The sequence below is a fragment of the Odocoileus virginianus genome, chromosome 14 (assembly GCF_023699985.2).
Source record: "Odocoileus virginianus isolate 20LAN1187 ecotype Illinois chromosome 14, Ovbor_1.2, whole genome shotgun sequence".
NCBI lineage: Eukaryota > Metazoa > Chordata > Mammalia > Artiodactyla > Cervidae > Odocoileus > Odocoileus virginianus.
The window spans coordinates 46107837-46132794 of NC_069687.1; the positions used below are offsets into that span (position 1 = coordinate 46107837).

The 24958-nt window shown below is 40.5% G+C and overlaps 1 protein-coding gene across 2 annotated transcripts in view; it reads left to right on the forward strand.

The window, feature by feature from the left end:
* Positions 1-24958, forward strand: part of MAP3K1 (mitogen-activated protein kinase kinase kinase 1) — a 72683-nt gene that overhangs the window by 1103 nt on the left and 46622 nt on the right. The window contains exon 1 of one of the 2 annotated variants that reach the window (XM_070476703.1): positions 57-441. The exons of the other annotated variant lie outside the window; for it this stretch is intronic. Coding sequence (XP_070332804.1) covers positions 263-441 — 179 coding nt within the window. The 5' untranslated portion in view covers positions 57-262. Of the gene's footprint in view, positions 1-56; positions 442-24958 lie in introns of those variants that run through there. 2 annotated transcript variants of the gene reach the window in all.

Below are 24958 nucleotides of genomic sequence, written 5' to 3' on the forward strand. Positions count from 1 at the left end.
GCGCGCCCCGAGCGCGGCCGCAGCGGGTTCCGGGTGAACGGCTCCGTAACGCCTGTCAAAGCGGTGCGGGCTGACGGGCTGCAAGCTCTCGGGGGCTTGCGGGGTGTTAGGACGGAGAGTTTTCTAATCGCGTCCCCCGAGGGACTCCTAGTTTCCTGGGGAATGCAGACCGCACCACGGAGACTTGAGTGACTTCTGTTTGGAGTTTGAATTTGGCCTTTGAAGTTTGCATTTGGCGGAGTGGTGTAAGAGCCAGGACCGGATGTGTCAGCCATTCAGTTGCAAAGCGGTGGTGCCCACTCCCCGCAGCCTCTCCGGCGTGGTTGGGGACCGCGGCGCGGGTGCGGTGCTTCCTGCTCCCTGCAGCTGCGCGGGCCGCCGCGGGATTCCAAGGGACCCAGTGCGGTGTGCTCCGGGGCCCTGGGCTGCCTGCGCGTTACGGTATGTGCAAGGTAACTCAGGCCAGCAGTTCCTGGCCTGACTCTTTTGGCAACTAGAAATTTTTGTTTAAGGAAATTCTTTTAAATGTGACAGCCACAGTCCTTGTTTTTGTTTGTTTTTAAATCTAACTAGTGTATGCAGAGCACAGGTTTGATGGGTATTTTGAGTTGCTGGTAATTGTTGCGATAGTCACCCGTTTCCCTGTAGGGTTTCCTGACCTTTATTCTTAGTGTTTTAAAGACTGCCTTGTATTATTGGTTTCCCTTGTGAAACGAATTTGACAGTAGGAATCATTGGCTTTCGTTAATTATCTAGTGATTTGTCACTTTGAGGGGGGGGGGGGGCAACTTGATTGTTTAAAACCGCAGTGTGTTGATTGCTACTTAGGAGTTGCCCCCTTCCCTTTCCCCACCTCGCGGGGAGGGAACCCTAAAAATGTGGTCAGCAGTGTGCCGTGGCAATGTCGAGAGGAACGGAGACTTGTGACTGCTAGTTTCCTGTGTGCACTTGTACATGTAGCTTAGTCTTACAAGGGTTATGTTTCTCTACACTACTGCTCCTTTGCAGATTGCATTAGAACTTAACTGGAATGATTCGTTGTAGGCGATTGTTGCTACAAGTGAGGTCCAGTTAAAGATATTAAACCCAGAATTTGAGAGGTGAATTTTGTCTTATTCCCATGATACCAAGTTTTTGGATGCAGTAAGTAATTTAGCAAGCCTCAGCATTCTAGGCATCTTAACGAGCTATGAATATAGTAGAAGAAGAACCACTGTAAAATTAATGTATAGATGTTTAGTGTTGTCTCCACACAAAATAAGAGGACGAAAGTGAAAGCAGGTAAAATTCAGGGGGTGAGTAATCTGTGTTTAATTTTTGCATTTCATAAGCTAGTTTCCCCCCCTCCCCTTTTCTGAAAGGGTGGATTATAATTGCATAGTATATGAAATAATAGACTAATCGGCAAAATCATTTCTTAAAATGAATTTCACTGGCCAGAATGCTGTTTGTTCATCCCAAGTGTTATACATAATTATTTCATTTATAGTAAAATATTGATTTTCTCTACTTTTGAAATAATGATTTTTTTCCATATTTCCTTGTTCATGGGGTTGAAATTCATTTGAATCTGTTGGTATAAGCACTTTGACTGTAAGCAGCAAAATGGCAATTGAACTTTACTTTTTGGATAATAGTTACATTCATACTTTAGTAGGATCATCTAACATCGAGATTTTGAAATATTTTTATGTTTCAGTAGTACCATACATCTGGACACCCATCTGTTAAGACCTGTCATATTTTTTTAAAGAGAATACCTAAAGTTTTAAAATTTCATAATTTCCTTCAGTTTTTGATCTTTGGGTGCAGAAATTGAAATTGTCGAAATATAATTTTGTAGTGTAAATAATATAAATAATACTGATATTAAAAATAGAAGATTTTAAGTCCACCCCTTTTTCAGGTTCGTAACTGAAATCAGTGAAAGTTTTTTGCCTGTAAGTGGCGCCCAAGGGTTTGGGATTTTTCCTTCTATTACAGAATTAGGGGCTTTTTCTTCCTATTTACTGTCTTTGAAGAGAAATTACAGTGTTACTCTCCATTGAACAGGCTATTGTGAGTTTGGTAGATATAATTACTCCATCCTATTTTTGTAACTTAAAAAAAAAAAACACCTAACTATCAATTTGCTGGCCCCATGAAAGAACAAGATATGCTGTACTTGTTAATGTTAGTTTTTCCTTAAAACTGAAGCTGTTTCATAGGCTGCTTTTATATCCTCATATAGCCCTCAGCTTTCACTTCCTTTTAGAAGCTTCTGGACTAAAAATATAATTTAGTGACTTTTTACTAAAGGAGGTGTAGGAAAATTATTGCCCAAAATAAGTTTAAAAAAAAAATTGGTGATTTTATAAAATGACAGAAGTAGTTTCATCAGTTAGTCTTACATGAATTTGTAAGTTTTGTAGTTAGGAATTGCCTTCAAGTTTAATTTTGAATCAGGTAAGAAAATGAATGCATTCTTCAAAGATTATTAAATATAATTATGAAAGGGAAATATTAGAACTAGAATTGTTGCCAACTTTAGTTTTCTTTTCATATCTGATTCTGGCATGAGTGACTGGTTAACCAGCATTCCTTAATACATTATTTCCAATATGCTATAATAACTCCCATTTTGCTAGATACAAAAACAGGAAGTAGCTCTGTTCATTGATATTCTTTTTCACATCTCCTGTAGTACCTCAAGCATATGTTGCACATTTTGGAAATGGTTGCTGACTTACTGACTTGGAAGATTTCAAAATATGGAATGAAAGGAGTGTTCTTTGCTTTCAACAAGAGCAAAAGAACCAGCTACAGCTTGCCTAGGCTGTCTGCTGATCAGCCCTTGACAGTTGCTGGGAGCATTCCAGAAGAAATGCTGGGGTGGCTGGGGCAGTTAATAGGGAATGGATTTCCATGAGGAAAAACATGGGGCATTCAGAAGTTCTCTGAGTTAGAAGGCACAACTTTTGCATTTTGTATCCAATTTTCTTGGGCTGAGGGTTATTTCTCTTTGAGGAAGGCAACAGGAGAATGTGGCATGGAGAAGCATTAGTCTCCAGAGGCTCCTTAAGAGGTGCAGTATATTGCACTTCTAACCTTGAAATGCCTTGCTGTATCAGATGTACCAGGTATATTCCTTAGACTTGGTTGTTTTCTTCAGTCCTGGCCTCTTTTTATATCCTAAGCTGAAAATTAGAATTATTTTAAAATATAAATGGGTAAAAAAGATTAATGTGAGAAAATATATGCACTATTAAGAATCAACCCAAGTTGTTCTTAAGAAATAATTTAAGAACATTTTGAAACACGAAAGAAATAATCAGAAACAGAATTGAAGTAAATGTTCATTTATAAATGCTCACTGCAAAGCTAACTGTGCTAGTTGGGTGTTCTTGCAAGAGAATAAGAGGATTTTTGCTGTGGTTAATAAACGTGTTCATTGATCAAGTAGAAGTACTTTTATATAGTCACTTTTCTTGCCTTCTGTGTGTCAGGCAAGTTATGTATTAGCTCATTTCATCATGTCTGCATCCTTCCAATGTGTTGTAATTTCTGTTTTCAAGAGGTAGAAACTCATGTGTGATGCTAAGGCTCCATGATCACACGACTGGAAAACAGGCTAGGATTCCAGTCCATGACGGTCTCACTGCACAGTCCATTTCTTTCCATCCCTCTCTGCCGTCTCCACTCTGTTTTACAAATTAATGACCATATTAATGATTTGAAGGAGGAAGTTGTCCTTCAAGAGTCAATGTGAGAATTAAAAAAAAAAAAAAAAAAGAGTCAGTGTGAGAATGATGGGTTTCTACCCAGTGCCATTGCCAATACATGTGTCTCCTGACATGTCCATAAAGCATGGTGTTTGTAACCTGGACTCATACATGTAATACAGGTAAACTGTGCTTAGATCACCTCATCGTGTTAGGCAAAGAGAATGAATGATTTGTACTTAGATCACTTCATTGTGTTAGTCAGGGAGAAGGGCTGATTAGAGTGTTTCTTAGGTTTCTTGATTTGTGCGGTTTATGTTATAAGTAGAAGAAAATAAAGAAGCTAATATAATATCACACATTCATTTTAATCATCACGCATGGAAACTGTTCCAGTAGAGTCAGACCCTGTTTGTTTGTACTTGTTTTAGATTTCATTCATCCAACTTTTATGAACCTCTGCGAGGTGATTTCCTGGGTGGTAGAGAAAAATGTCATCAGTGCACACAGCCTCTGTTTCTGCTGGCAGATTGTATTATGAAGAGGTTTCACGCTACCATGTTAAGTGTTGTAAGAGACATGGAACTAGAGAGGGGCACCTAGATTAAGGATCAGTGCTCTGAATCTCACCCACAGCATTTCACACTGTATCTCTGCAGTGAATACAGTAGTACTTCCCAAGCTTTCTGAGGAATAATTGACCTTCCAGGACAGTAGTTAAAGGTGAAAGCTTTGTTCTGCTTGTACCTTTGATCTGCTAGTTTTTGCTCTTTCCCTTTGGCCTCTTTCCCTTTCTTAGGACAGATATATGCTGTAGCTTTTCCGTTTCCACAGCAATGACAAAAGGAATACAGATTACTTTCAAACTATTTCTGCCTATACTCTTAAAAGGTATGAGTATGGAACTGCAAGTTCAGATGTGTGGGTTTTTTTTTTTCTTTCTTGAAGAGAAAAATAAGAAGGGGGTATAGGAGCAAGAAACTGAGGATCTGCCAACACTGTTTTTAAAATTCAGGCTTTATTATTAGTACAAGCAACTCCGCTAGTTAGGAAAATAACATTGGGAAACATATGAAGTATGCTCTAGGCTATAAGATAATCAAGAAGATATCCTTGTCTCATTTGCTCTGGCCCATGGGTTGGTTTAGGTATGTTTGGTATGGAAAGGAGTTCTGTACTGTTAGTGATAGAATCCTTTGAAATAACCAGTCTGGTTAGTTTGGTTTAATAGATTGAGATGTTGTAGAGAGCCAAGAGCTGTTAAGTTCTTAAGACCCACCAAGCGTGTATTTCTGAAAATGCAGTCTGTCACCTGGGAGTTGCTGATGAGACCTTCAGTCCTCTCGAAGACTGAAGCAAGTGCCTGGAGCTCACACGGTGCTGTAGTTAGTGTGTTAACTAAGTGTCACAGTAAGCATGATGATGAGTGTATGTGGAGGAGGAAGAGGGTAGATATCGGGGTGGGCGGTGGAGATTGTACTGTTGATAAATAGTTGGGATTATTGCCTTCCTTTATGGCCTAAATAACCATTCAACTGATATAGCATCAAATAATCTTCAAACTGGTCTTACAGCATTCTGAATACTAAATATCAATTGCTAACAGACAAGGAACTCTTCTTATTCTTTATGCCATTGCCCATCATCTAGACTAGTGTCTGGAACCCATGAATATTGGATGCATGTGAGTGGTGATGTTCAGTCACATCCCACTCTTTGCGACCCCATGGACTGCAGTATCCCAGGCTTCCCTGTCCTTCACCATCTCCCGGAACTCGCTCAAACTCATGCCCATTGAGTTGGTGATGCCGTCCGACCATCTCATCCTCTGTCATTCCCTTCTTCTTCTGCCTTCAATCTTTCCCAGCATCAAGGTCTTTTCTAAGAGTGTTAGGATGAGCGTTAGGATGAATTAATTTTCCCAAAGTGTTAGGATGAATTAATTTTTTAAATAAGTGTATCAGAAGATACACTAACTCATGACTTAATGTGATTTTAATCATAATCTAGCTTAAGGCAAGTTTTGAAGGCAGGAATTATTTCTTATGAGTTTTGGTGTATTGCTTGGTATTTTGTAGCAGTAAATTGGTATTTAGCAAGCAGTGATTAATAATGTTGACCAATTTTATATAATATAAACCTTACAGAATTAGTTTAATAACTCAGTGTAGTTACAAAGTAATTGGAGGCATGTGTAAACTGTTAAATATTGAGAAAATTGAATTTCTGGGGTTTGAGTGTCTAGTCTTTTGTGCTGATGGGTAAGCCCCCCTGATTGTCTTCTTAACCCTGCCACCCCTTCTTTAATGGCTCCTCAGCTTCTTGAGCATTAATATTAGAACATCCTCAGGTCCAGGCCTTCTGTCATTTCCTCTCTTCCACCACTGCCCCAGTCTTATTAATGCCTTTAGATCAACTATTGGCCTTTCATGAATGAGTGCAGAGTTTATTTTCCTAGCCATGACCTCTCCTAGATGCCACACCTCTTTTACAAAACACATCCATACTCAGGTATCTAAAACCAAATTTAGGATTTTCCCTGCACCTTACCCTACTCATACTCATGAGTTCTCTGCTCTTGAAGTGGCAGGACCAGAACCTAGTAGCTACCTTAACAACGCCTAGTCTTCAGTTCCTTATCAGAGGCTGGTGATGTGGTTTGTTACCATATTCCTAGTCCAGGTCTCCGCGATCTCTTACTTGAACTGACATAGTAACCTCGTAACTTGCTCCCTCTCTCCTGCTTCCTCCCTTCCAGTTGGTTTTCCATATTGCGTGACCAGAGTCATCATTTTAAAATGTAAATCTGAGTGTAGCAATTTTCCTGTAAAAAAGTAAATTGAATTTTAAAACGTTCAGATGCTTTCTATTTCGATAAAGATCATGGAATTCTTAAGATGTCCCACAGAGTCCCTGCCTGGTTTCACCCCTGGCTGCCTCTCTGGGCCCATCTCTGATCACACACACCCTTATTCTCAGCAGGACTGCCTTGTTTCCTGACTCAGCACACCACCTCTGCCTTTGTGGCACCACCTGCCCTCTCTCCTGGAGCACTTTTCCCAGTCCTGAGTCAGCTCCGCCCTGCTCAGATCTCAGTTCACTGAGGCTTCCTCGGGGAAGCCTTCCTTCCCCGATCTGCTAGACTGGCTTTGTAGCTCCATGTCCTTACTCTTAGTGTTTTGATTGTGTATTTATCTCATTTGATGAATGGTTGCCTTCCCTTGAAGACTGAAAGGACATAAGTGGGCAGAGCCTTTGTCTGGGTAGGAACCCAGAACCTAACAAAATGTCTGGCCCAGAGTATATCCTCAGTAAGAATTTGTTGAATAAATGGATGCAGGTAGTTATGATGTTGCAAGATCAAACCAGTGTCTGTTCTTCCTCTTTGGTCAGATGTAATCAAGACTTAGCTGAAATGGGGTTAAATGGCAAAAGCCTAGATGATTGGTGTTTCCAAATATTCAGTGTGTGATAGATTCATTAGGAGGTATCTGAAGTATTAGACACACCAAGGGCCACAGGTGAAGTAGGATGGCTTAATGTGGTACAGAGGAAAGAGCTATACTGCACGATAATATGCTGTAGGAAGAAGTGTTTGCTCTGTGTTTTTAGTTGTGCTCTTACCAGGGAGTTGAAAGTGTGTGTGTGCGCGCATATGTGTGTGCACGTCTGTGTGTGTGCATGCGCGCGTGTGTGCACATATGTATATAAATAAATATACACCTGGAGCTGTTATGCATTAATACAATGATTCCTTTTTCTGAGTTCTCAGAATGTTATCTAAATTTAGGATACCATGTTTAGGATTTTTGTCCCAATTACCCTACTTCATCCAAAATTTATGAATTTGCTACTGATAATGATTCAACTTGGGATAAATAGTTTACATTTGCATTAAAGAAAAGATTTGCCAGACAAGTACTATGTGAGATTTCAGGAACCAAGAACCCACGTTAACAGAAAATGTTTTAAAGTTTACTGGCGGTAATCAAACCTGGCAGCCTCCCTTATCTGGAACATGGTTTAGCACTAAGAAGTAAGAAAAGAAGGCTCTGCACTGCCAAAGGGCCTGTAACAAAATCTGCGCTTTGAAGATCTTTGATTTTACACTTAGAAGAGTTCCAGCGGCATTCACTCAGGATTTGCGGACATTTCTTTATTATTCTTGTAGTCTTGTCTATTTGGTGTCCCTAAGGTATGTGTAGCAATTAAAAGCAGCCAGTTAGAAGACCCATGCTTTGAGCAAGAGACAGGTTCTCTAAAGGCAGAATATAGGCAGAGACCTGACAGGTGAGAAGAAGGAAGGAGAAAGGGACCTGCTGAGAAGACATTAGAACATTGCAGTTGGGGGCCACCTGGCGCTGGAACGTTTGCTTCCACACAGCTGGATCACCGCTGAGATTATGAATTAATTAAATCAGCACTTTCCCACATTACTTTTGGGGTATCAACTTCTTTATTTGTAAAATGAGAGTGATCAAGATTGTATGATTGGTTTTGTCTTCTGTAATGATAATGACTGTGGCTTGCAAGATTGTTGTGTTTCCCTCCACTCAGTCAACTAAGTTAAGAAGCTTGTAACATATTAAGGAAGTTTTCTGTCCATGATAGTCATAGAAAGTATTTTGATCCTCAAAGTGGTAAACATCTAAATTATCTGGAAGAGGTGGTCCTGTAGCCTTGGTGCTGAATAAATGAAGTGTTCTTTAGAATTACATAAAATTGGATGCTGCTCATTACAGTCCTGTGGATTGGCTGTGTAGCAGAATTTTTTTTGCTCTATTTGTTGGCCTGAGTCATTTTATATCCTGCAATAAAAAAATGCTTTAATTGTTAATCACCACCACCAATATATACTGCCCTTTCTCCTAGCTAGACTGTGAGAAGTCAGGCAGTAAGCGCCAGCTTTGCAATGTTGACCAAGTTATTTAATTACTGTGAGGACTTTGGTCTAATAAGATGTCTGCTTGTGAAAGGGTTGGATTCTTGATGTTCACATGTCTTAAGATGTTCAGTGTTTTGAGAAAGACATTTCACATTTCTTTTTTTCCTCTTTCAAAATAATTAATTGGCTGTACCTACTATTTATTATCTGGATTTTATTGATATTCTTAAATGGTTCTTGGGTAATAAATCAGATTGTTTTCATTGATCCTTAGATTTAAAAAAAAAAGATGTATTAATTAATGTAGATACTAACATTTCTAAAAAGCTTTTAATGTCAGTATAAACTTATTTTGAACTTTGGAAATACGTTTCAGTTTTTCTGACACACTGGCATTTCTACACTGTTATATACAGTCCTTGTGATTTTTCTGAATTCAGAATTTTTAGATTAAGCTTTATTAATAAAATGGTTAGACAGTCCTTTTGAAAGCAACAGAACAATTTATTTTAAACATTTATCTTTTAACGAAAGAACTAGGTAGTACTACTGTGTACTATGTGGTACTATGTACTGGGTAGCAGTACTATGTAGACTGCTATACAGTTTTTTTTCTTAACAGCATTTTGTTTATTATCTTGACAATGAATAAAGAGCTGTCATGTTCATGACTGCATAGCATTCCATCATTTGGTTGTCTCATTAACCAGTCTCTTCTTTCTAAACATAGTTTATTGTTTGGTTGTTATATCACGCTACAGTGACTACCATTATATGTACATTTTCAGATATTTGTGCATTTGGTTTTGTAAAACAAATATTCAGAAGTAAAACTGCTGAGTCAAAGGATTATACATATTTAAAATTTTTATCGTGTAGCCAAATTGCCCTGTAAAACATTGTGCCAGCTTACATTCATCTCACGGTATGTGAGGGTGCTTGTTGCTTCACATTCTTGCCAATGTTTGATATTATCAGTCTATGAAAGATGGTTTCTTATTTTAATTTGCATTTCTTAGCTTATTAGCATCATAGTACAACTTGTATTTATTAACAATTTCCTGCTTTTTTTGTGACTTTCACACATGAGAGAAAATTGTTTATTTTTTTTTTATTTTTTTTATTATGTATTGGAATATTAGCTTGACATTTATTGGAAATGTTCTCCTCTGTTATCATTTATGAATTTCAGCTATACTGTTGTTCCATAAAGAGGCTTTAAATATTCCTTCAGATTTCATTTCTTTCTTCTCTCTCTCCCTCTCTTTCTGAATGGTCTTACAGAGAGAGTGTGCTGTGTAGTGGTTCAGAGCACAGATGCCTGAGTTCTAGTCAGAGTTTCAGCACGGTCAATAGTGTACCTCGGGAGTTACTTTACTTCTTTGTACTTTAATTTCCTCAACTATAAAATGAAGCTATTACTTCAGAGTTGTTGCAGGGACAAAGTGTTTGTGTAAACAGTGCTTGGTGCATGATGAATGCTATGTAGGTAATAGCTGTTATTACTCCCTATCACAAGTTCATAAAAATTCACTAATCTTTTCTAGTACTATTTTTATAGATTAAAAAAAAATAGTCTCTGATTTATCTGAAGTTTAAGGCCCCAACTTTATTTTCTCCAAATGATTGGCTAGGTGTCCCAGCATTGTTTATTGATTAAAAGTATCCACTTTATCACATACTAAATTTTCAAATATTTTGATGTTCCCAAATACATTTCTTTATTTCAGATCTCACTCATGCACAAAGGGCTCAATTCTTAAATAATCACATTTCAAGTTTTATACAAAGATCCTTAAAGTATGTCATTGACTGGAGAGAAAAAGACACATCAGAAGACTATTAGTTGTATCTTTGCTGAATTGTTTTTATAATATTTTGGTGCCTAAAATGCCCTGGCTTCAGTGACAGAACCCTGCATCCCCCTGCCTCTGAAATAGTTTCTCCAGGAGGTGCAGCTCAGCCAGCTGCTGCCAGCACACACCCAAACTGAATCTCCATCCTCCCGATCAGATCTCCTGGTCCTTTGGAGCGCCACTGGTTTAATTCCTGCCACCACCTCCGAGCGGCTGTGCTCTTAGGCTGGCCTTCTCACCCTCAGCATCCAATCAGTCTCCAGTTCTATTGTTGTCAGTTGTCTGCTAGCCCTGGAATCCACCCGCACAGCTGCTAACCCAGGGTCAGGCCTCTGTCACCTCCTCCCAGTTCTTGCAAAGCTCCTTTCTAACCAGCCTCTGGCTCCTGGACATGCTCTCCCCAGTCGCTCTCTACACTGCAGTTACAGTGAGGTTCCTACTATGGAAGCCTGATCTTGACACTTCAGTAGACAAAATCTAGCTCAGTCTTCTCATTTTAAAAATGAAGAAACCAAAACACAGGCTTAAACAGTTCAGATAGTTAATCAGTGGCAAAGGTGGGAAATCCCAAGTCTGTCAGAAATAAATGGCACTGTTTCTGGCATTCAAGAATAATTTCTATTCATGCATATTGTACATGTGTAATATAGATTTTACACCTTATGAGTGGTGGATAATTTATGTAATGTGAATTGCTGTGTCCAGCATGCCTTCTATGCACAAACTGAGGCCAGGAGAATGATGAAATGCTATAGAATGAACTCCTTCATACAGTATACTGTACAGTTCAAAAGATGCTTTTGTATTTGCTGCTGTCTAATTGAAATATATGTTACTGTAGTCTTTCAACCTGAAAATCACACAGTATCACTCTCAACTTAGATTCTCTTAGTTACTTGGGTCATTAGTGTCTCAATAAATCTTAAAATCTACATTTGCTTCTTTTAAGATATTTATTAGTGTAAATTAAATAGAACAATGCAACTTAATTCCCTAGCTTTAAACTGTTGATATTGTGCTCTACGATTTTGAATGGCCGTGTTCTATCTTTGAATAAGTGAACTCAGAGAGGAAAAAAAAAAAAACTTTTCTTCATCCTGAGAATAAAGTCCAGACTCCTTAATGTAGTTCAGAAGCTCGTGGTAATTGGCTCTGCGCCCCTCTCAGCTCCCCCTCCTGAACACCCTGCTCCAGTCATTCAGGGCTAGGTTCACATTTTTGTTTCCCTGGCTGACCCTTCTTTTCTCTCAGTGCGCTAAATGTTGTTTCTTCTGTCTAGAATACTTATTTTGTCTCTGCTGTGAGATAATTTTTAATATGCTTTTATTCCCCCGGCAGTGAACACTTTCTGGTATTCTCTTGTATTAAATATAAATGTGACTATTTGTGGAAGTCACTTGTTGCTGTTGAGTCGCTAAGTTGTGTCCAGCTCTTTGCCACTCCATGGACTGTAACACTCCAGGCCTCCCTGTCCCTCACTGTCTCCCAGAGTTTACCCAGAAGTCGATACGGATTGTGAATTCTACTGAACTCTTTGATTTAAAGTTCCTTGGTATCTGAATTAGTTTTGCCACTTTTAGGCCTTTCTAGGGACTTGCCTGGGGATCCAGTGGCCAAGACTCCTCACTCCCAATGTAGGGGGCCTGGGTTCGATCCCTGGTCAGGGAACTAGATTCCACATGCCTCAACTAAGAGTTTGCATGCTCTAAGTAAAAATCCTGCAACTAAGACCAGGTGCAGCCAAATAAATAAGTAAATATTTCTTTTTTAAAAAAGGAAAACCCCTCATAAATCTTTTTAAGAAGTTTTTCCTCTGTCATCCCTTGTACAGTCATGTCTTACTGAACAAGTGTTTAAAAAGAAAAATTCTTTTAAAATTGCAATACATTATGGTAAAGCAAATCGGATTTTTCTTTTAATTTGTGTTAAAATTTCAGAGGTACAGTCTTGGGGAAGTATTTTGGTGCCAGGCAGCGTCCTGTCGACCCTCTGTTTCCATGGTTACAGAACTTGCAGGTATCGAGAGCTGACTACTACACGGTATTATAGTGTATGGACTTGAACATCTGTAGAGTTTGGTGCCCGCAGGAGGTCCTGGCACCAGTGTTCTGTGGCTCCAGGGGGACGAGTGGATTGCTGTCACCCAGAGTAATCCAAGACCCCTCAAGTCAGAGAACAAATATGCTCAGTGCTTGAGCACAGAGGCTGATTGTGGCCTAGGTGCATCCATTACAAGGTTTATATCAGCCGCCTGGCCTCCATGGGCAAGGTGCCGAGGAGCTCATGGGGTTATAGGAAAACAAGCACATCAGATATAGGGTCATTCCAGATCTCTTTGTCTGGTCTGTGGGTGGTTTTTCTAGAAAAACGGAAAGGCAGAGTGGTAAACATGCCGGGGTGAATGCCCATTGTCAGTGCTGTCATCACTTCTGACCCGGGTGGGGTCATGCCTTCATGAACACTCTTGGAATGACTTGCTGTGAGCTAGGCGCCAAGGTGCTGGGGACCCAGCTGTGGGGAAGCCCATGAAGTTTAACGAGGTAACAGACTGCCCGGTGACAAGGGTGGGGCTGGCCAGTCTGCTGGGAATGGTAGGATACAGGAAGGGTTTTCCAGGAAATGGGAGGACTACTAAGTCCTGAAGAGTTCAGAGCAGTTAAACAGGTGAAAGGGACTTGGAAAGAGGCTTTGTGGCCTGGGGCTAGGGGCAGGGGTGTGTGGAGAACACACGGAGGCCTGGAAGTCCATGGTGGGTTGTGTTTTGATACGGAGAACTGTGAGTGTAGTTCAGGTAGCCCTGTCTGGGTGGGGTCGGGGCTCAGCAACCAGGCCCGAGAACCACGCGGGGCTCTCTGCCTCCATACTGCTCGCAGTGCTTAGGACAAAATAGAAAGCCTTTGTAGTCTGACTGGTAACTCCAGCACCCTAGGAAGTGGGTCAGGAGGCCCAAAGGAGGAGTTACATCAAAGCTGGAGCAAGACAGTCTGTGTCTGAGGCCGAAGTCTAGAAGCTGTGGCTCTTGCATTTCTAGTAGCTCTCCATAGATTCAGAGACTCACAGGGAAATGTTCTCAGGCAGATGAATTCCAGCCACCCTGGTCCCTGAATGTGGTTTTGAAACTGCGCAATTACATTTCAGGGGCAGCACAAGGATGCTGGGCCCAAGGAGGCAGATCCTCTTTAGTCACTCACCTGTCACTGAACTCCAAGAAAGTCAATTTCTCTGAACCTCAAATTTCTCATCTTGAAAATGGAGTGAGTGGTGGTGATTAGATAAGATAATGAAGCACCATTCTTAACACAGAGAAGCACTCAATAAAAACTGTTTGTAATATAACTGCAAGTAACTATGAAGACTCCCCACTTAAACATTTGACTGTACAGATGAGGATGATGTAAAGAGACTCACAGTTCCCTTACAAGTTACCATTAATTTAACAAAGGCAGTTTGTGTAGATTATGCAGCATCTTGAGAGCAATATAGTTTCCTTAGTATTTTGAAATTATTAGAATAATGGAAAACGCAACTTTCAAAATTATGTAATGTGGGATAAAGCATGTCATCGGTAGGCCATTGATTAGGGTTCTCATCACTTTGTGAAGACCTAAGGCTGGTCTCCTAGGTCTGTTTCTTATCTGGGAAAAGAAGTGGTTGGTTCACATAATCTTTTTGTTCCCCTCAAACTCTGGCAAATAATATTCCAAAAATTTAACTTGAAAATTATTTCTTACGGCTAAATTTAGTTCTGATTATTGAAACAATTAGATTTTTGAACTTATTAATTCTTGGAGTTTTACACCTGGGTATCAGCTATAAAAAATGCAAATGAAAAGCAGTGAAGGCTCAGAAAACAGAGAAGTCATATCTATTAACTGACATTAAATGATGATAAGTATTTTTTAAGAAGCATACAACTATGCTGGGAGAACATATTTTTAAAAATGGAAAAAATAAATCAGGGCATGGTTGCTTGCATGTTTATGTTTAGCAAATATATGTAGAGAGTAGTTTTGAAAATAACTTTTAAGTCTAATTCTTATAACTTGTGTGTGCTTAGTCGCTCAGTTTTATCCAACTCTTTGCGACCCCATGGACTGTAGCCCGCCAGGCTCCTTTGTCCATGGGGATTCTCCAGGCAAGAATACTGAAGTGGGTTGCTCAGCCCTGTTTCAGGGGATCTTCCTGACCCAGGAATTGAACCCAGGTCTCCCACATTGCAGGCAGATTCTTTACCATCTGAGCCATCAGAAAAGTTCAATTCTGGTAACTCGACTGCTGTTAAAAACATTTTCCCCTTAACTTTAATTGCATAAGGAAAGGATATTCTCTAGGGATAACCTCTAAGAAGCAAAGCAGTCCTTTGACTTTTTTCCTATGTTTATGAAGACCTTTTTGTAAATATACATATGTATACAAACTTTTTTTTTTAACTAAAAAAAACTTTAAAAAATGACACTGAATTGTGTTGTTTCCTAATTGTGAAAATTCAGATTTCTGCTTTGTAGGTTCTTTTCATGTAATTTTGGCAGTTACTGAACAGTATGAATTTCACTATCAATCTTTTTTTTCTTTTTAATCTTTAATAATTTGGAGCTCAAATTCTAGAAAATCTTGACTATCAAATCATTTTGGAATAGAACTTTTTGACTAATTTAATCGTGGTTACATCAATTTGAGGCATATTCACACCTTCAGATTCTCTCACCCACCACTAGTCTTCATCTACACAACTGAAGCTGCTCATAATTCAGTGGTGAGCACAGGGACCTCCAACAGTAATTAACTATTTGTCTTAGCTTCCTGGTAGTGAAGAATACTTGACCCTTCCTGCTTCTATTAAAACTCACACAGCTCAAGTTCCAATTGTTGTGACAGTTATTCAGTTGTTTGGGAGCACTTATCGCATGATGGGCTTCCCAGGTGGCGCTAGGGGTAAAGAACCGCCCACCAGTACCAGAGATAGAAGAGATGTGGGTTCAATCTCTGGGTCAGAAAGATCCCCTGGAGGAGGGCATGGCAACCCACTCCAGTATTGGAGAATTCCATGGACAGAGGAGCCTGGCAGGCTGCAGTCCATAGGATTGCAGAGAGTCAGACACGGCTGAAACAACTTAGCACATATGCACACAGTGCATGCTACCACCACAAAGGCTGTGATAAGAAATAGAGCAAAGTCCTTTTGAGTCTTGGTTGCTTTAGCACCATTCTTCTAGCTGGTTGTGATTAATTTTGGTAGCTGGCTATAGGTTTTGTCACCAGTCGTAAGGCAGTTAGAATGTCATTTGCACAATGTGGGCTGGAATCATCCTACAGTTTTATAAGTGGATAGTGGAACATACCCCCCACTGCAAGATTTGCTAGAAGAGTTTTAAATAATACCAAAAACAAATGAGAACAAAGCCTACACTTTTGGGACTTAGGTCTGTAAAGACAGTTTTGGCATCAAAGAGAAAAAGGTTTATGCTCAAGAACTTCATTCTTCTCCCTTACATTTCCTAGGCCAAGTTTTGGTGATAATATATAAAACTGTTGGTGTCTAAAGTCAGCTTATCTCTAAATACAGCAACTTGAAAAGAAATATGTTCAGAACTGCATGTGTAATAGAATGCTTTGTTCTTGTTGAAGGTTACCCAAAATACTGAATGTACTTTAATTACTAAAAATAAGTTAGTGGAAATTTCTTACCTAAGTAGAGAATATAGTCAGCCATGCACTGAGCCAAGATGAAACTCTGTGTGTGTGTGTGTGTTCTGTTTCTTTTTCCTCCTAGCACCCAACACACACATGCCACCCCCTCTCTGCCCCACCCCCCCAAATACACACATCTTTCTAAAGTACTGACTCTTCATTCCATGCCGACAGGTTGTACTGGAACTTGCTATTACAGAGTCTTCAGTGAGCAACTTACACTGAATTCTGTAGCAAAGCTCCTATAGTGCCAGTGCATTCATACTTTTTCCTGTATTTCTCTGTTCTTTATTAAAAATAAATCTCATTTTATAAATTATCTGTTGAACATTTATAAGGGTTTGCATTTTTTATGAAATCTTCTTGACACTTTAGATGACCTATGTATATGTGTGTGTGCTGAGTCATGTCTGACTCTTTGCAACCCCTTGGACTATAGCCTGCTAGGCTCCTCTGTCCATGGGATTTCCCAGGCAAGAAAGAATACTGGAGTGGGTTGCCACTTCCTTCTCTAAAGGATCTTCCCAACCCGGAATGGAATGTGTATCTCTTATCATGCTTTTACTCCTAGGCTGACTTCCTGTCCTTACACTGTTGGGTTACCCCTGCCCTATAAAACTGTTGTAAAAGTTAGCCCAAAGACATAGAAAATTGCATGCTACCAATTATTTACTTTTTAGGTGCCTAATCTAGGATTTGTTTCTGTGTACTGTGGAGTTTGTCTGCATTATGAATATTGATAATAATACATAGCTTTGATAAAAAGTTTCTCCTTAAGGAATAGCATGTTTAAAATGTTGATTCATTCTTTACCATGTACTTAGGCAGCCACATGTGTCAAATCTTTTGAAATAGAATATTTTGTCTTTCCACAAACCATTAAAATTTCAGCATTCCAGGTCTGTCTTCTATAGCTCTTTTACCTGTGAAAATGAGATAAGATTTCGGCTTTTTAGGATCATGTGTGTGAATTTGAGGTTCAGAGGCTGTGGTCACTGTGGCTATCTGACAGCCATCACCAACTGTCGTCCAGGATTATGTCCCCTGTGACTGTCATGGGGGAAACGGTGACATGCATACTCTTAGCTGCTAGAGCGTCAGATTCTGCCCCACAGTGCGGTGACTATTTTGGAATATCTCCAGTTAGTCTGGGATGTGAAACATCACTAGTCTCACCTTGGGTCCTGGGTAGCAGAACGGTCAGCTGCTTATTGCAGCTGAAGCAGGGTGAGTTCTGAGTATGGATCATTTCAGATGTCTCTCAGAGCTGCTTGTCCTGAATAAGGCTTGCTCAGAAGGATGTTTGTTGGTGGTGTTCAGTCGCTAAGTCGTGTCCGACTCTTTAGCGACCCCATGGATTGTAGCCTGCCAGCCTCCTCTGTCCTTGGGATTTCCCCGGGCAGGAATACGGGAGTGGGTTGCCATTTCCTTCTCCCCAATCCAGGGAGCAAACCTGTGTCTCCTACATTGGTGGGTGGATTTTTCACCACTGCACCACCAGGGAAACCAGCTAAACACACAGCAGCAGCAACAAAAACAACAAAAGGATGTTGAACTGTTCTTGCCTGCTGGAGCATAGAAGCAGCCATGAGGTGGTTTTTAGGAGACCAGCTCAGGAAAGGGAGAGAGCAGGAAGGGCTGGTTGTGGTGTCGGTGGCCAGAATCGATCTCTAGAACTGGTGAGCTGTGAAACCTGATCAGGTTTTTTCCCAAGGTAGGTAGATTCTGAGAGAGGAAGATGGACCACAGAAGACCTTGGCCTGAAATGTTTTTAACCTCTGATTTGTAACTTAATGTAAGAATATTATGAACATTCTAGTCTATTTCAAGATATATCTGTGATTGCTTGTGTAGGACTAATAAAAAAATTAGAAATAAACGAATTCCATGAGAATTCTTCTTTGAGCTCTTGAGTCAAGTAGCACTACCTGAAGATGAAATAGTGTGGATAATACTTTAAAAACCAAAATTATTCTGATAACAAGACTTTAGTTTTCTTTACTGTCTCAGTTAAAATGAAAAGCCTACTCAAATTGCAGTTCAAATTCAAGAGTTCCTTGCGGACATACTTGATTCCTTCTTTTCCTCTTTTAGCTATGCGATAGGGACTCGCCAGCTGTCTTGAGTTTAAAGGTATTTAACCTGCTTTCCAGCTGCTTATTGGGGTGGACTCAGTGTTGATGGACTCAGGCTCATCAGTCCTGTCCCCAGGGCTCTCTCACCACTTCTGCAGGACATTAAGTTATTTAACTGCTTTGAATTTGACTGGCTTCATCTGCGAACTAGAAATAATGATACCTTTCCTACTACCAGAATTTGAGAAGATCAAATGAAGTGGTGGGATATGAAAAATACTTTCAAAGGGTAAAAATTACTAAAATTTATGGTCACAGTATATTAGAACTCAGAAGTACAAGTTCTGACTCGGAGTGGCATTAGAGAGGCCCCATTATTGTCAGGAGGCTGAGCTCTGTGGTACAGTGTGGGGCCGGGGTACCCATGCCTAGCTGACCTTAGTCCATCCTTGGTTAGCTGCTTTCTCCTGCTGTGCTTGTCTTACTGGAAATAGTGGTAGTAGTTAATTTCCTCTGAGGAGGTACACTGGTACGTTATATGGCTTGTCTGATTTTAAGCCTAGTCCTATCCTTGTAAAGTAAGAGCAGTTTTTATTCTGATTTTACAGATGAGAAAACAGAGACCCTGAGAGGTGAGGTAACTTGGCAGCTAGTGGGTGCGTGAAGCCGAGGTGTGAACCCTGGCAGTTTGGCTCCAAGATGGCTCTTTACCCTTATGATAATCTTTTACGCATATTTTACTATTTCTTTAAAATCAGGAGATGAGTTTGAGTTACATCAGAGAATACATTTCATTATCCATTATTCATTTTCTTGTCTTGGCTTTTACTGAAGTAAAAAAATCATACCTAATGATGATATTTTAAATTCTGTTTAGGTCTTTCAAAATATGCAAGAAGCATCAGTGAAATATTTTTTTAACATTTTTTGTTGTTATGAGACATTCTTATAAAATAAGGCCGGTTGTAACACAAATTTAGACTTCAGTGTGTTGACTGTGCCGGAAAAGAGAGTAGGCTCAGGGTGCAGATGTGGTTGGGCTTGTTCACGAGCAGACCTTTGCCAGCCCAGCGGGAGATGTGCCTGGAGTGCGCAGTCAGCGCGGACACTCGTGGAGGCTTTGCACAGTGCCCGCACACAGTTCCCGCCTCACCCTGTGAAGCGGCCCTGCTCCCATCTTATAGCGGGTGGGGCTCCTCAGAAACCCAGCCAAGTGAAGGCTCCGGACCCTCCGCTCTGGGCGTACACACCCCCTCCTCTGGCCTTCTCCCAGGCGCACACCTGCGCGGCCCAGTGCGTGCTTGGAGGGAGCTGCCTTGGGTAGCTCAGGCACTTGAGATTTATTTCTTTACAGCTGAACATAGCTATTAGAGCTCTTTATAAATGAGTCATGAAAATAATAGCTAGTTTTCATTTCCAGTGGTTTTAAATTAAAGCTCAATTTAGACTTTGGCCTACTTTTAATTGGTGTGTTTTGATTGTTGGTTGTGCCTGTTTACTAATTTGAGTAAAGATACCAGTTTCTAAGGCCAGCATCCAATAGAGAGTTATGCTTAAATGGACTTAAGTTCATTTTTTTCTCTTACTGATGTTTGTTCTCTACTTGTAATATAGATCAATGAATGCTTGCCTATCAATATTTCGTCTTCAGCAGGCATGTAATTAAAAGAGCTTAGTGGCTTTGAGAGAATTCAGTAATCTCCCCAGCAAACAAAGGAGATTATCTTTGAGTTTAACTATAGAAAGGTCACTCAGGTAAAACTGAAATCTCCTTTAAGGCAAGATAAATATCTTTGCCTTTAACTGCGTCTCCAAAGTTCCATTATTTTGTTTTCTTAAGTAACAAAAGTGATGTGTTTGCTGTCCCAGAAGTCTTATGCACGTGCTGCTTATGGAAACTTAAACTATCATTCGAAACTCAGTGATGTTTACTGATATACCACATGTATACTGCTGTTCTAGGAGCTCAGCTATCCCCAGATAAGAGCTGGGTAGGTAACAAGGTAATCCTGTTGTGTTGTCTAGCTAGTTGTTGATATCAGTAGCTAGTTTCATGAGAAGCTCTTTGAGAAAACTGAGTAGCCGTAGGTTCTGCCTGAGTGTGACCATCTCCATGTACACACTGGATATTGGACAACTCCATGAATGCTACCTACTGAACGTCCCTTTAGGGTACAAATGATGTAGGCAGTGAAGAAGAAAGAGGAGAGAAATACTATTGCACTTAAGAAAGCCCTCTTACTAAAAACTTGTGTTGACATCCTCTCCAAAAAGTCAGGAATGACTCAGTGTGAGACACCTGAAAATGTTATTATGTGTATTATATTTATATACAGCCTTTAAGAAAACAACTTGCAGGAAGTAAAATATGCTTAGCTTTATATTTCTTATTACATTGATAGTAATTCTGCCTCTGGGATTGAAGTTTCCTGGCTTCTCATAGTGTTTCTCATTAATGGTACCTTTGCTTAGCTCAGTCTTGAGTTTCTCAGAATTTCACAGTGGCTGAGAACATTTTAATTTCCTGATAAGTAGGCGCAGGCCCATCTCGATGTCACTGAAAGGACAGTGGCGAATTCTAGCTCAGATCCCTCCCTCTGAGGAGTGCCAGGATTTCCTGGAAGGGAGCAGAGAAGATCCTGCAGGAGAGATGACACCCGAGAAGCAGAGCAGAGGATTTTACCCAAGGAGAAGCCGGTCAGCAGCTGCAGTGCCTCGGGCAGGATGCACGGGCTGCCGCCACCGTCCCAGGCCCGCAGTTATAGTGGATATTGGGCATCAGAGCCGCTGAACTCCCCTAAGGGAGGACAGGGCTGTGAGGAAGCACAGGCTCCTTGTGAGAGGCCAGAGGACAGAGGAGGGGAGAGGCAGGAGCCCCAGGGATTTGCGAAAGCAGGGAGGCCTTTTGGGGTGGGCTGGATTGGGTTTTATTTTAAGGCAGGAAGAAGGGAGAATGCTTATAGGCTGAAGACGGTGGAGCAAAGAAGGGAATACTGACTTTTCTCAGGGAGGGGGCTTGGAGGATGCTTGACTGCATAGTGACTGGAAAGCCAGTCCATGTTTAATTTGCCATAGTTACAAAATACGTTGGTAGGAGTTTTCTCTGTGTTTAAATTAATATTTCTCAGGGTGTAAAGAAACATTTATCCACCTGACAAGTTTTTTAAGAATTGGCTACGCTAGGAATATAGCAGTGATGGAAAAAGACAAAAATCCCTGCCCCCATAGAGATGATGTCTTCACAAAAATACAGTTGTAAGTAATCCTGGAACCCATTTCGTGGTTTCTAGTTGCACTTTTTTTCATGCTTTGTGGCCTTCCCTTAGGATGACATGAGCACGTAAGTGGCCTTCCTGCCCCAAGGGTTCCGAAGATTTGCTTTCTGTCCACGCCTTCCCGGTGGCTCTTGCATCACTCCACGCTCTTCCTAATTGTCACTTGCAGCTGCCTCATAGAAATACTCTCCAGGTCCCCTTTTAGCTTGGGCAGCATGTGTCCCTGACTGGTCGCCAGTCAGATTTTGGTGTTGAAGGCGTGGGTGTGGTGATTAGTACTAGGGAGGTAATCCAGTGTACTCTGTTGGTAATAATAAAATATCAAAGTTTTAAAATGATTTCTTTTTATAAAATAGTTTAGGACATATTTAGACACACCCTTGTAAATGCTGCTTCTTATCTTGCATAACCAGCAGACATTCTTGGATGGAAAATGGTAGCGACATGGCTAATACCTGGGCACTCACACAGTTTATCTTTGCTTCAGGTAGAGGGTGAGTTGGTACTTATATGTGGCTGGTGGTTGTACCATTGATAAATTATGTCCCCTAAACAGATTTTTGAAGTTTCACCATATATATTGTGATTGTCAAATTGTGATGGGAAGGTTGTTGAGAAGAGTTGCTTTCGCTAATTGGTGAGGATTCGTTCGGCAGACTTCTGTTGAAGAGAAAGGACCCGGGAGCATGGTACACAGCCTGCCACTCTGGGAATGCTTGCTTGGAGCACTGAACAAAATTGATTCAAGTCCCTACGCTCATAGTTTACCTTAATTCGTTTGAATTTTATGTTTTAGTTGTATTTATATTTTTACCTCAAACTGTCACTGGATCCCCTCTCCCAAATGTTGGAATAAAATTGACATTCTAGAAGTAGCTGCTCTTATTCTTCATAGTTAGGCTGTGGCATCCTGCCAGCTACACCCCCCGCCCAAACTAGGAGAATCCAGGTTTAAGGAGTCTCGATTTGGGGTTCGAGCGCGGTCCCTTCCCCGAAGACACCCCGTTCATTGAGCACCTCATCTAGTCCGCTTTCTCCATTCAGGTTGCTTCCTAGCGTAGGGTAGAGTCTTGTGACTTCTGCCTCTTCCCTCCCAGGCACAAAATTTCTTAAGGTTTTCTTCAACCTTTTTCTTCTTGTTAACTGCAGTAATATCAGTAGGCATTAACAAAGTTAGAGACATAGACTAAGTTCTCAAGTTATGGAAAGTGTTTTCCACTGAAGTGCAGATGTTCCAGGCTTATGGGTTTTGGCTTCTTTTACTGACCATCTCTGTGTTTTACTGGGGATGAAATCTGTCACTCTTACTACAGCTGGTATTCCCAACTCTCTTTCTGCAGCGTCTCTAAAACTAGTGGTGGGGACTTGGTTTACACAAAGGCCTCAGTGAAGCTTATTCACATCTTCGAGATCTTTCTGGCCTGTAGACTCATATTGGAGAGGTGCTGCTGTCTTCAGCCTGCCACGCACAAGTAAAAGGCACTGCAGAGTCAGTGTCGTTAGAGTGGAGGGTGAGTAAGACAGAGGCCTTGCCCTGAAGTGAAACACAGCCCGAGGGGAAAGGTCAGTCTGTTCCTTTATTCAGCACATATTATTGAGTATCTGCCACATGCCAAGCTTTCTGCTAGGGCAAGGAACATAAAGTTAAGACTCATTTCTGCTCTCAAGGACTTCGCAGTCAGACAGGCAGGAAGCCGTTATAGCAGAGTGCTACTTGCTGAGCTGGGACAGAGGAGGACGCCCCCTGCCCACTGAGTTAGAGGCGCTGTGACCAGTGGGGAGAGCTGCACGCGGCCTCTGGGGTAGTTTCTTCAAGGAAAGGGTGGCCCTAGAGAGAATTTGAGAAATTACATGGGAAGAGGATATACCTAAAGAAGTTTTCGAATCTTCTAATTAAGGAAAATTAGGCAAACTCTGTTTTTTGCTGCTTCTGTGTGCTAGGTTAAAGTCACGTTTTATCAATTGTCAGCATTGTTTCTATTTTTCAACTTAAAAATTTGAGATTGAGTATCAGCTGGAGTGATAATGGATTTTTTCAGTTATTTTAGTTAAAAAGAATATTCACATACATACTTATGAAAGACTTAATGCCATGTTTTAAAACAAAAACAATAATACAGTTTATATATTACAAGTATAGTTTTTCCCTATTTCCATTGAGATTATTCTTTATAATGAAGTTCTTTAAAATCAGAAAATGGTTAGGAAGAATGTGTTTTGAATCATATATCAGGCTAAATTTTACATCACAATCCGCCAGTTTAAAATAAACACAGTTGTTTGGTTCTTCTGAATTGTAGCTTTTGCTGCAATGAAAAGAAATAAGCATGTTTATGAACACCTACAGTCCATTAAAATGAGAAGACATTATTTCGGTAGACAGAATGTAATGATTCAGACCGTATTTGGGACAGGATATTGGAATTAATGTGCCTTCTCCTTCTAGTTATTAGTGGGCAGATGATATTTTTAATAATTGCCTGTTACATTTTTAAGGAAACAGTGCCACCTATTGAATGAAGATTTTATCTTCTCTCATTCTATTCCTCGAGTGTTCTGTTTCCCTTTGAATCTTTGGTTTCTCCAACTGTGTGCTATAATTAATTGCAATAATTTTTGACAGTGAAGAAAGCAGTTAGATTCACTCTTGATCCAATCTTCTAGTGGGTTAACTAGGGTGGCTAGTTTTCTTAGAGGGAGTTTGAGCCTCCAAAACCAGTTGCAGAAACAAGACCTAAATATAAGCATGATTCAGCACTTTACAAGTTTCAAAACCTTCCCATTATTTTAATGTATTCTCTAGCTGAAAGGGTTTGTGTTTGTTTTAAGACGTGTGTGTGGACATTCAGTGAATAGGAATTATTCCCAGGAGTAATTGGAAAGGATTGAGGAACATATGGCATTGGTCAGGATCTACTGGGGAGAACTCAAGTCTCCTTGGGGATGTTAGTAGAGACTGATCATAACTTGGCCATAGGTCACTTGGGGAGATTCCTGAGGTTACAAATCCCAAACACCGGATTCAGAGTAAACCATGTGGTGCTTTTTGGTAGTTCTTATCTATGAAAGGTTGAGAACATGAACACAAGCAGACACACCAGTATCAGAAGTAAAAGACTTCATTTGGGAATTTATATGCTCATCATTTGAAGTTTATTGGCACGTTTGTGGTGTATTGGCTTAATACTTTGCTAGGTATCAACTGTCTCCAGCTTTTCCACTTGTTTACTGGACTGTGCAAGTAGGGAGTGATTTTTTTTTAAGGAGGTGAACTGTATGCTAAATTGATTTATACTTGCTGATGTAGACAGATTAATAATACAGCCCGCTGAGGGATGATAATTTTGTGTTAAAATCCTGAAGTCAAAAACAAAAAAAGTATATAGTATAAGGTTGTTGTTCAGTCGCCCAGTCGTGTCCGATTCTTTGCAACCCTGTGGATTGCAGCACGCCAGGCCTTTCTGTCCCTCACCCTGTC